The sequence below is a fragment of the Pelophylax lessonae genome (genome assembly GCF_965119305.1).
Source record: "Pelophylax lessonae genome assembly, chromosome: 3".
Lineage (NCBI taxonomy): Eukaryota > Metazoa > Chordata > Amphibia > Anura > Ranidae > Pelophylax > Pelophylax lessonae.
The window spans coordinates 93,210,855-93,223,823 of NC_138770.1; the positions used below are offsets into that span (position 1 = coordinate 93,210,855).

Here is a 12,969-nt window from a genome sequence, read left to right on the forward strand (position 1 = left end):
TTTATATCAATGAAACTAGTGTGACTATTTCTTTAAACCATAAATACCATCCACATATAAAAAAAAAACACAAAATGATACCATACAATGATCAAACAAAAAACATTCTGTGTAAATACATCAAATATGACAGTAAAAGAAAAAAAAATGAATTATCCAAGTCCTTTGTTGTGCTGTAGAAAACTCTAACGACACCAGAAATGTGATTAAATTATGAAGTTTCCATTGCTCCGGTGAATAAACAAAATTTTTCACAAGTATCCTCTACTCTGTGCAGTGAAAACCTTCATGTAATAGTGACCTTCACCAGATGTGCCCTCACCTGGGGGATATGACCAATAATTGGTCAATATGTGCCTTTTTCCCACCTCTGGGGATCCTTAGTAGTAATCCAATGTTATTGACCCCTCCAGGCTCCTTTCTCCTCTCCTTAGTTTCACCTCCTTTCAATTAAGCCACCAAAAAAGAAAAACTATACATAGTGCTTAATCCTTAAAAAGCATTCAATCTTTATTAAAACGTTGTTGTCAATACACTCGCATGCGCCTGGTGCTGTAAAAGCACTGGATGTTCACAAGCTCATAACCATAGTCATACAGCATATACTGTATACTGTGTTCCTAGGTTGTTTAGTTACCGCGATTCCTCCTGTCTCATACATGCCGTGATGTCAGCTGGCCCCTCCCCTTAACGTTGCACCACAGGGTCCCTCTGAGGAAGCCACATCACCCTGTGGCGCAACACGTAGGGGAGGGGGCCAGCTGACATCACGGCATGTTGGAGACATGAGGAGCAAAGGAAAATTCATAAAATATTCACTTTTCTGGTGTACTTGGAGTTTTCTACAGCACAACACAGTACTTGATGAATTGTTTTTTTTTTTTTCTTGTCATATTTTATGTATCTACACAGGATTTTTTGGTTTGATCATTGTATGGTATAATTTTGTGCTTTTTTGACATGTGGATGGTTATAATGATTTTGCAGGGGTCTTTTGCATAGTTCGGAGATCCCTGCTTTGGAAAAATTGTCACATTAGGATTATAGATATAAATAGGGGTGTGGCACCATTTGATTTAGATATATATAGATACACAGTTTATGAGAGTGTGTTTTGGGTGTGAGCGATTCAATACACAATACATATAATTTTGGATTTAATTACATATTGATTTTTGAACATAGCAGTGTGCGTGTACACTATAGTTTTCTAAACAAATAATTTACTGGGCAATGATTATTTTACTGTTTTCAATGTGCTAAGCTAAAGAATGTTGCAGAGTGCGATCACTGGGTGCAGCGGAGTCCATTCAGATCAGACATTGTGGAGTAACAGGAAATGGCTTCTTTATTGGAACATAACACAGATAGCAAAGATGTCACCTCATTGTAATAAGAACAACAGACAGAAAGAGATAACCAACAAGTTCAGTACAGTGTACAGGATATTACAACACATCATAGAAAATGCATAGCATATCACTGAGCATTAGCGACATCTAGTGTCCTATTTGTGAACTGCAGTTAATCTGTAATAGGCTAAGCTTTAAAGTTGTTGTATCTCCAGCAAAGAACACTCAGGGTTCAAAGCAAATCTGTTCCCATTTCTAGGACAGCAACAGGTTTTCCACCCTTCCCCAAAATCTACTTTTAATCCCCTGCTACTCCATTCAGAGACAAGAGCTGAAAGAAATACCTGGTATTTCTCGTCACAGAGGAGCATTTCACACACATACGATGGACCAAGCAGCACTGTCATATGGGGAGTCCATAGATCATTGCAAGTTGCAACTCACTGCTTACATAAAGTTCACTACTGGCAACTAAACAGGACAGATGAGGAGTGAAAGTAAGGTCAGCTGGAGCTCTTGGAGGAAGGGTTCTGTTAGAGAAGACCTCTTGCTTTGCCTTGTGAGTTAAAATTGGTTTAAATCTTTTGTGGAATATTCCTACCAAAATTCACAGTTGTGGCGGATTGTAGTAGCCGTTACAAAGCCAAGGCTATTGGGGCAAGCCCCATAAGAGTATATAGAAAATACTTTACTAAAGTTACCTGCACACAAGACAAATGACAAGAACATACCAGGTGTGGTTGGTGGCTCCATACTCTCTTCTACTGTAAGTGTCACTCTGATTAGGCCTTCACCGGTGACTGCAAAGGAAACACATACAGATTACACAGCTGTTGGTGATAAGGGTGAGAAGAGCCATTATCCGCTCTTCTCCAGCTCTATTAATAAAACAGCTTTTGAAAGAATTTTTTTAAGCCCTCTTGACCATCTGCGGATAATTTGCTCGGGCTGCTCTTGCCGTGTTTTCTTTAATATGTTTTGAAAATCTGATGTCTCCAGAAATGGTGATCAGCATCAAAGCCCTGACTCAATACATAATAATTTGCAGATCTTACTACACTTCCAATGTCAAATAGAATTATTTTAGGAGTCTCTCAAATCATTAATGATATCCTGGGAAGCCCAGCCAAGTCTTTAGTTATTCTGTAACAGCGTTTTTTTGGAGATAATCTGTCCTAAAGTGGATGTGTGGGGCCTTGTTGATTTAAAGGGTCAGCCAATGCAAAAGTGTTTTTTTTTCCAGTCCTAGGTGGAATCAGTCGGATAAAGTGGACTTCTTATACGAGTTGTGTCTAAAAAGTTTGGTGAATGTTCTGAAGTCTCAAAGGTTTAATACATAACATGATCTTCCCAGCTTTTTTCTATTTGTATGAAAGGTTAGATCTAGGTTTCCTCAGTTCCTCAATATCCCACATAGCCTACATTGTTTATGTAACCAGGGTTCGAGGGACCTTGCCTACAGGCTGGTGCTGCATTTAAAGTCCCACCGTGCGATTTTCGTGCGTTTTTGGTGGATGCAGTCTGATTTGACCTCATTTTTTTCATATACAGGGATGGAGACCAATAGCATGACCTGCTTGTCTCATATAAAGTCACAAATATTTATAGTCCCAATCTGTGTTTTATACTGTATCCACCAAGGGGATGAAGGTGTATGATTCTCAGCTGGTCCTTTTCAGTTTGTACCATCACTACAACATCGCTATTAGAGTTTTGATATATTAGACCAGTAATGGATGGGGGGTGGGTTGGGGGAAGTTTGGGCTGCCTCCCTCCCACCTGTCTCCCATCCATCCATTAGCAGCCATGTGCTTCCATTGTGGAGACACTCTAATTAGAAAGTGTTAGGACTGCAGGTAACACAGGGTGCCGTGTAGTGGCCCTGCAGCTTACACATGCATTTGCAAATTCGTGTCAACTAAACCCCTGTTCTTTATTTATATCATGAGACAGGTCTACTTGGTTGGTGGCAGACTGGAGGGTGAGTATATCAGACTGGGGGCTGGCTGGCTTCCATGCACCTCTTTTAACCCTTTAAACTTTTGTTTTTTCTGATACAGGGATGGAGATGCTGGGCATTACCTGCTGGTGTCTCACCTAAAGTCCCACATAGCCTACATTGTTCAATATCTATCATGATCTTCCCAGCCCAAAAACTGGTCCAGGATAGTATAGTTTAAAATGGGCTACTGTAACCCTTAGGAGCACTTAAAAGCCCAGTGCCTCTTTACAAGCCACCCCAAAACCCTAAAGTAGAACTAAAGGCAATTTGTTTTCCATTTGGATAGAGTGAGGGGGGTTATAACCCCTGTCTTTTTTATGCCATCTGTGTCCTATTGGGGAGATTTTCCTTCACTTCTTGTCCCATAGTCAAAGTAGAAAGTGAAAGGAAATCCCTTCAAAGGGAATGAATCCTTGTTTGTCACCAGTGCTAGTGTTGCCTGTAGTTATACTTTAAAGCCTAACTCTGGGATATTTTTGAATTGATCTCCTGCAGGTTTTAAATAACTAATAAACCCCCCCCCCCCCCAAAAAAAAAAAACAGTACCTTCCTTCTGGCACTGTTTCCTGTCCATTACAAGATGTCCTCAGTCCTCCAGGTTCAATGATGCCCATCACCACTTATCTCAGAAGGAGTAAAGACTGTGGGTGCAAGGTTTTCTGGCCTACCCCTGAGCACAGCCCCCTGCATTCACAGTGCATGGATGGAAAGAACAGCTCTGATGTCATCACATCGCTCTCTGCATCTTTCATGATTGCTCACCACCAGGAAAAGACAGAAGAGTAAAAGGACCCAGCATGTCAAGTTGCCTGCCAGAAGGCATTAAAAAATGTAAGTTAAAAAAAATTATACTGCTGAAAAGGGGCTCAAAGAAGATGCCCTGGGAGTGATAAGCATGGAGCCTTCGATTGGGCTTTAACCATTTGACCTCTGGAAGATTTTACCCCCTTCATGACCAGACCATTTTTTGCTGTTCAGCGCTGTGCTAATTTAACTGATATTTGCTCGGTCTTGCAACAGTGTATGCACAAAAATAGAGATTCCTTTTAATGGTATTTGATGACCACTGGGCTTTTTATTTTTTTTAAAAGGACAAAAAAAAAAAAACTAAAAATGATATTTTCTGCTTTCTGTTATAAAACATATCCAATAAAAAAATTGAAAAAATTTGAATTTCTTCTTAAATTTAGGCCAAAATGTATTCTGCTATACATCTAAGGTAAAAAAAAAAAAAAAAAAATCCCAGAAAGTGTACATTAATTGGCTTGCATGAAAGTTAAAGCATCTACAAACTATGGGATATATACTGAAATTTACGCAGCTATAGATACTCTACTGGTGATCAGCGACTTATAGCGTGACTGTGATAGTGTGGTGGGCAATCTGGCGCCAAAAGGTAACTGATTAACTGACACTGACATCACTATTGACATTAATACCACAATTCTGTACACTGTATTCATGACGTTGGCTGGGAAGAGGTTAACATCTAGGGGCAATGAAGTGGTTAACTGTGTGTCTAACAAGTGTAATGTGTGTAATATGCGCTACTTTTACTTACAGATCTCACTGTTTTTTCTCCCTGCTTTGCACGGAGAAGAAACAGCCAGATCACTGCTCTGTGTACTTGTAAACACAGGACTCTGTTCTGTGATTGGCTAAAGCCAATCAGCAGGTCCACAGGCAAAATCATTGGCTGGAACCTGCAGACAAAATTGCACTGTAGTAATTAACAATGCTGGTCAGTGCCCTGAACCCGGAAGATGCTGGGAGATACTGAAATGTCCTATTTGTCCACTAAAACTTCAGCAAAGCAAAAACTCCCAGTTTTGCTCATTCCTATTTATTACACGTCTTTCCTTTGATCCTTCTTCAGAACTTGTGCACTCAGTCACTATCATGATATGCTCTTAAATTATTTCTGTTAACAATAAAAATACACTGACAGTATCAAATTCATCCCATCATTCTTCCTACATTGCCCTATCAGCCTTTAACATCCATCACCTCTTCACCCACCCCGTGTTTTTGTGTGACTTTTCGGTGTAAAATATTTTGCATAATTTAAGATCCATTTATTCCTCATCAATCTTTTTGGCGAAATGTCTAATTTTTTTTTTTTATTTTTTGCCCGGCGTTCCCATGGTAATCAGGCACATTTAAAAAAGACGAAAGGTTCATTAATTTTAAGAGTTCAATAAATTAGTGGAAATAATGAAGACTTCAATCTTTCAGATAATTACACTTGGCTGTCAGAGAAAGGATAAGCCTTGGAACGTAGCATATGTGAAATGCCCGGTGAGGATGTCATTATTAAATAATCAGCACTGGCTAACCTGACACCTAATTAATGAGGAATCTGGGACAGATACCTAGCACGGCAAGCTTGGACGGACTCCCAAAACTGCTGGAGATCACTCTCAATGAGCTCCAAAGCCTTCCTGCAACCTTAATAGAGAACTTTAATCAAGGCAGAAATAATCTGGAAATTTGAATATTATTGGTTTTATATCTTCTATGTATTTTTTTAAATGGAATCTCTAGAACAGCCTTTCTCAACCTTTTTACAAATGAAGGAACCCATGAAATAACCTTCTAGTCTCAGGGAACCCCTGCTAATAATTACACTATCTACAGCTAATTGTACATTAGTGGTATGGTTACATGGAAGAATGCTCCTTACACTTGATGTCATTCGGAAAAATCCCCCTTATAGATAGCTAAAAAGATGTTGCTATTGTTTACTATTATTATTATTATTATTATTATTATTATTATTATTATTATTATACAGAGATGTATAGTAACTAAGTAGAACTACTTTACTACTGTACTTAAGTACCGAAAGGCGGTATCTGTACTTTCCCAGAGTAGAATTTTTTTCTCCTACTTCCACTTTTACTTCACTACATTTTTTCAACGATTTCAATACTTCTACTCCGATATTTTTTTTTGTGCTGCATAGTTACAATTATAAAAATTACCACTGCCAGAACAGTAGATGGCAGGTTTCATGAAGCTCAAAACATGTGTATTATCAGCGCATGCGAAAATAAATGCTACTGTATGTATAAATAAAAGCTGCATTTGAAATAATAAAAACAAATATGATGTTCAAACTTTTGACTTCTTTCTTTAATAACTACATAACACAGTACTTGTACTTTTACTTTCAGTACTTGAGTAGCAATTTTTTTTCAAAACTACTGGTACTTTTACTTTCAGTACTTGAGTAGCAACATTTTTTAAAAAACTACCTGCAATACTTAAGTACAAAAAATGTTGAATACTTTAGTACTTTTACTCAAGTCACTTTTTGATCGAGCACTTGCACTTCTACTCAAGTCCATTTTTGATCGAGCACTTGTACTTTTACTCAAGTATGGGTTTTGAGTACTATATACAACTCTGTTATTATACAGGATTGATATAGCGCCAACAGTTTGCGCAGCACTTTACAACGTTAGAGCAGACAGTAGAGTTACAATACAGGAGGAATCAGAGGGCCCTGCTCGTTAGAGCTTACTTATCTAAGAGGCAGAAATTGCTAATTTCTCAAGGAACCCCTAGTAACCTCTGGAGGAACCTTATGGTTCAATAGAACCCTGGTTGTGAAAGTCCAACCAAAAAAGATAGGTTTTGCCTATTTCTTGTAGATTTTCATGAGCGAGATGTTTCTCTTCCATGTTCTCTTTGTCATTTTTGATCTTTCCACTAAACTTTTCATGTTTCCATGTCCCCCTTTGCATCAAATAATGGAGTAGACTCCCCCTAAACTATCCATACCAGGTATTCAGTGCAGGAAACTCCAGAGGAGGGATCTCAGTGCTGGAACCCCTCAGAGAGATAAGAAATTAGTAGGTGACTTTAAAGCTGAACTCCAGCCTTCCCTTCAATCTTGCACAGTTAAACAAGCTCCTCTCCTATACTAAAATTGCTTTCTCTGAAATCAATGCACACTGTAAGCTACTCAGAGTGTGCATTATAAACTGCAGCAAGTCAGATAGAGCCTTGTCATTTCCTGGCTGGAGGACATCCAGCCTTACTGTCCCTGACCCACCCCGTTTCATTAATTGGATATCAGTTCTTTCAACTATGGAGGCCAAACATCACATGAGGGTGCTACCTAGTGTGGTCTGCATGAAAATGCAGCCTTCCTAGGAATAACCACTTCTCCAGACTGGCATACACCCATCAAATAATTTTGATACAGTATTTGCAAAGCTTCTCCCAAGAACCAGCCTACTGTTTGCACCAGGAATGAGGGCTTTTTAGAGCAATACTAAGCAGTGGCGTAGCGTGGGGGGTGCAGGGGGGGCCGGCCGCACCGGGCGCAACATCTGGGGGGGGCGCGCTCGCACCCGCAGCTCTGCCCTGCCTGGCTCACTTATTCTCTCACACTGCAGTGCTGGCTGTGGCGGCGGCGCTGTGCAAATCCGATCCGAGCCGCCGGGTCGCCGCCCACTGTGGAGGGGGGGGGCTGCCAGGCGTGCGGAGAGCGAGGGACAATCTGGGGGAGGGACAGTGCACTGCAGCGGCCGCCCAGCGCAGCGCTGAGCGCGGGAGCCACACCAGACCAGCCCAGGCAGCAGCAGCAAGAAGAAGCTGGCAGCGGCGGCAGGTGACACAGGCCAGACAAGGAGAGAGCCAGTGGCGACAGACGCAGGAGGAAAACCTAGGAGCCAGAGGACCTGGAGGAGAAGAGAAGACATAGCCTGCTGTGATCGGGTGCACCTGCAAAAAAAAGGTAGGAGTCACGAGTGACACAGGACAGGAGTCAGGACTGAGTATAGACCCCCCCTTACAGCAGGCCAGGGTGAGGTTAGGTCTGGGGTCCCCCATATAGAGCCCCCCCTTACAGTAGGCCAGGGTCCGGACCTCACCTCACCCTGGCCTGCTGTAAGGGGGGATCTATATGGGGGACCAGGTCCCCATGTAGATCCCCCCTTACAGCAGGCCAGGGTGAGGTGAGGTCCCCCATATAGATCCCCCCTTACAGCAGGCCAGGGTGAGGTGAGGTCCCCAATATAGATCCCCCTTACAGCAGGCCAGGGTGAGGTGAGGTAAGGTCCCCCATATAGATCCCCCTTACAGCAGGCCAGGGTGAGGTGAGGTCCGGGGTCCCCCATATAGATCCCCCTCACCCTGGTCTGCTGTAAGGGGGGATCTATATGGGGGACCTTACCTCACCTCACCCTGGCCTACTGTAAAGGGGGTGATCTATATGGGGGACGGGACCTCACCTCACCCTGGCCTACTGTAAGGGGGGATCTATATGGGGGACCTGGGATCTATATGGGGGACCTCACCCTGGCCTGCTGTAAGGGGGGATCTATATGGGGGACCAGGTCCCCCATGTAGATCCCCCCTTACAGCAGGCCAGGGTGAGGTGAGGACCCGTCCCCCATATAGATCCCCCCTTACAGCAGGCCAGGGTGAGGTGAGGTCCCGTCCCCCATATAGATCCCCCCTTACAGCAGGCCAGGGTGAGATGAGGTCCCCAATATAGATCCCCCCTTACAGCAGGCCAGGGTGAGGAGAGGTCCGGGGTCCCCCATATAGATCCCCCTCACCCTGGCCTACTGTAAAGGGGGTGATCTATATGGGGGACGGGACCTCACCTCACCCTGGCCTGCTGTAAGGGGGGATCTATATGGGGGACCTCACCCTGGCCTGCTGTAAGGGGAGATCTATATGGGGGACCTCACCCTGGCCTGCTGTAAGGGGGGATATATATGGGGGATCTCACCCTGGCCTTCTGTAAGGGGGGATCTATATGGGGGACCTCACCTCACCCTGGCCTGCTGTAAAGGAGGATCTATGGGGGACCTGCCCAGGCCTGCTCTAAAGGGGGATCTATAGGGACCCTGCTCTAAAGGGGATCTATGTCATAGATCCCCCCTTTAGAGCAGGATCCCCATAGATCCCCTTTAGACCTTTAGAGCAGGCCAGGGTCCCCATAGATCCCCTTTAGAGCAGGCCAGGGTCCCCATAGATCCCCTTTTAGAGCAGGGTCCCCATAGATTCCCCACTTTAGAGAAATGTCCCCATAGATTATATGGGGACCATTCTCTAAAGGGGGATCTATGGGGACCCTGCTCTAAAAGGTGATCTGTGGGGACACTGGCCTGCTCTAAAGTGCTTAGGGGGTAAGGGTTTCTTTAACGAATCTAGTGGAAGAGACTCAAGTGCTAAAATCTCGCAGGTTAGGGGGCGCAAATTACTAGCCTTGCCCCGGGTGCTGACAACCCACGCTACGCCACTGATACTAAGGCAGGGTGCTGTGAGTAATTCAGCTATGTACAGCACCCTTCTAGCACCACTTACTAGCCGTGATCTGCTTACATCGCAAAAAGAAGCACAGAGAACCATTGATGTAATGAAAATGGAAAGGTTTTACTCACAAATTTCATTAGCATGTTAATAGGTGGGGTACAGGGTTGCCAACCATCCATAAATTTAGGGACAGCCTGTAAATTTTATTCCATTTACGGACTGTCTGTAAATGTCCATTATGGACAACCGGCGCCCATAAAAATATGGCTGTGGGCCAACTTTGGAACTGCCCATGCGCAACTCCAAAGCCGGATGGGCTCTGGCAAGCTCAGACATGCTCGGCCAGGCAGGCATATGCACAGTGAGTCAGTGACATCATGGCTCTGCCTGGCACCATTTTTGAATGAAGGACAGCACATCAGTGGGCACACCTCCCGACCCGGAGACCAGACCCCAGCCCATACCATCCATCTGTGGCTGGAGCCTGGACTCAAAAGTTGGCTGACCCCGCCCACTTCCATACACTCTGCCACTCTCAGCACAGGGGGCTTCTTCTGGACTGCTGGAGAAGAATATTGGAACTGGCGCTGCTATGGGTGGATTCAAACAGACAGGCCAGCAGACTCTTACATAAGACCTATAGAAGGTAGCAGGCACTGGTGAGATTTCTTTGTCTGCAGCCCCTAACAATCTCTTCTATCATGTCCTCTACAGCCTCTACCCATCTTTTGTATCACGTCCTTCACAGCCTCTAACCATCTTCTGTATCTTGTCCACCGCAGCCTCTAACCATCTCTTGTATCATGTCCTCCACTGCCTCTGACCATCTCCTGTATCATGTCCTCCACAGCCTCTAACCAGCTCCTGTATCATATATGCAGTCTCTGACCATCCCTTGTATTATGTCCACAGTCTCTGACGATCTCTTGTATCATGTCCATAATCCCTGACCATCTCTTGTATCATGCCTGCAATCTCTGACCTTCTCTTTTATCATGCCTGCAGCCTCTGACCATCTCTTATATTATGTCCATAATCTCTAACCATCTCCTATTTCATGCCTGCAATCTCTGACCATCTCTTGCATCATGTCCACAGTCTCTGACTATCTCTTGTCTTGTATCATGTCTGCAGTCTCTGAGGGGGAACCTGGAGAGGAATCAAGAGCAGGGGTGGCACCAGGATGGGGTTCATGGGAGGAGTCAGATGTGTGTAGACTGTGGGGAGGAGAATATAGGCTAGAGCCATCAAGCTGGAGCCTGGAGAGGACCTTCTGACTGAGCCCTGCATGGTGCAGTTGAGAGGAGGTCAGTGACAGCAGCGAAAGGCCAGTCTGAGGGTGGGTCTCTGATGTAAAGAAGTAGTGAATACAGTAGGGTAAGAGGGGGTACACTGAAAAAAAGATGCTGACTGTATGCAAATACGCAAATATGGGTCTTGGCATAGAGCAGCCTTATATTTGCATACCAATTTGCAGACAGCTGTGCTGAGAGCATGTGCCCTGCGAAAAGCTCCCGATCACAAGAAGCCAGCACAGCTACCAATGGCTAACAGAAAGCTCCCGATCACTTTTTGCGATGGGGAGCTTTCCAATCATGTGATCGATGTGACAGCCAATCACAACGGTCATATGATCATAAATCCTGACCCACCTCCCGACATCTGAAACCTCTTAAAGGGCCAGAGGTGCCTGCACAAAGGGATTAAAAGCAGATTAAACTTCAGCTTTAACATTTTTGTTAGGTGCTTTTTTCTGTCTGTGATCCCATTCGGGAGGCTTTTAGTTTATGTCCCTGTGATGATCATACAGGGTATGGGGGAGGGGGGGTGAGTTTGCCCCCAGGACAGGAAGACATAACATTCTCATGGGTTCCAATGTTACTGCTCCAAGTGAAGAGTGAGTTTTTGTCTGGGTCTCCATTGGAGACTTTTCCTGTCACTTTCTGTACTGACCAAAAGTGAGGGGGAATCTCCCCAGTAGAAGAACAGAAGGCACAAAATACTGAAGACAGTGGCTCTAACCCTTCCATGCTCACTCCAAATGTTTATCTTTTAAAAACTGTGGCTGAATTAGGAGTATCCCTTTTTTCTTTCTTAAGAAATTGTAAGCAGGGGATGAATAAAGTGACTTTGCAGTGAAAATCACAAATTTTGTCTCCAAAATGTCATCGAAGTTACAATTTAATTTCATTATGCTGACTGCTAGGGAAGATTTTCTTGGAAAAAACAAAGCAAAAATAATAGCATTGTTTTCTAAACCCTGTTGTCAGCAGATTGTTAGTCCGTCTGCTTGTTGTCGCTGTCTTTGAGGCAGCCATGTTTTTAGTTACTATCAGGCGGACTAGCAATCTGCATTAATCATAGCATCTACAGGAGTGTAAAGGCTGCCGGTGTTCTGTGAAAAGACCAAGTGGTTGAAATCTCCAATTATTCCTGCTCTGCACTCACCGAAAATAACCTTGTTGGAGAATTCGGCAAATTGGAGTTTTTGGCCAAACAGTGGCGGACAATTCACTTGGTGTGGTGACAGCACTTGAAGACAAGATGAACATACAATGTATTTTTATACACCAATGTTGGCACATTGTTTATATATATATATTTCATGATATATTGGACTGTGAACATGAATGAATTATTTGTTGTGGGAATCTTTGGAGCACTATAGCACTTTTTTTTTACTCTTTATTACATGATATGTTTGTTGAAACACTTTGTTGATACAATATTTGTTTAGCACTTTATTATGATATTAATATAATGCAGTTTACGATATTAGCACTTTAACCACTTAAGCCCCGGAAGATTTTACCCCCTTCCTGACCAGGGGGTATTTTGCTATTCGGCACTGCGTGAATTTAACGGACAATTGCGCGGTCGTGCGACGCTGTACCTAAACGAATTTGACGTTGTTTTTTTTCCCACAAACAGAGCTTTCTTTTGGTGGTATTTGATCACCTGTGCGATTATTTGATCATGCGCTATAAACAAAAAAAGAGCATCAATTTTGCAAAAATAGCAATATTTTTCACATTTTTTTATATGAAATTCCCCAAAGAAAAAAATGTAAAAATCAAAATTTTTTAACATTTTCGGCCAATTTGTTTTATGCTACATATGTTTGGTAAAAACAAAATCGCAAAAAGCGTATTTTGATTGGTTTGCGCAAAAGTTATCGCGTTTACTAACAAAGGGAAAGATTTTTGTCATTTTTGTTGTTTTTTTCTTAACGTGTAATGGCGGCGATCTGCGATTTTTTTTTTGCGGTACTGCGACATTGCGGCGGACAGATCGGACCCTTGACTGACATTTTTGACACTTTTGGGGTTGCCAGTGACA

At 43.3% G+C, this 12,969-nt stretch overlaps 1 protein-coding gene across 3 annotated transcripts in view; it reads right to left on the reverse strand.

Annotated features, from left to right (window-relative positions):
* PKHD1 (PKHD1 ciliary IPT domain containing fibrocystin/polyductin) overlaps nucleotides 1–12,969 on the reverse strand; it is a 1,006,139-nt gene that overhangs the window by 360,686 nt on the left and 632,484 nt on the right. For all 3 annotated transcript variants that reach the window (XM_082249887.1, XM_082249888.1, XM_082249886.1), the window contains exon 50: nucleotides 2,084–2,152. In XM_082249887.1, the coding sequence (XP_082106013.1) occupies nucleotides 2,084–2,152 (69 nt within the window). The remainder of the gene's footprint in view (nucleotides 1–2,083; nucleotides 2,153–12,969) is intronic.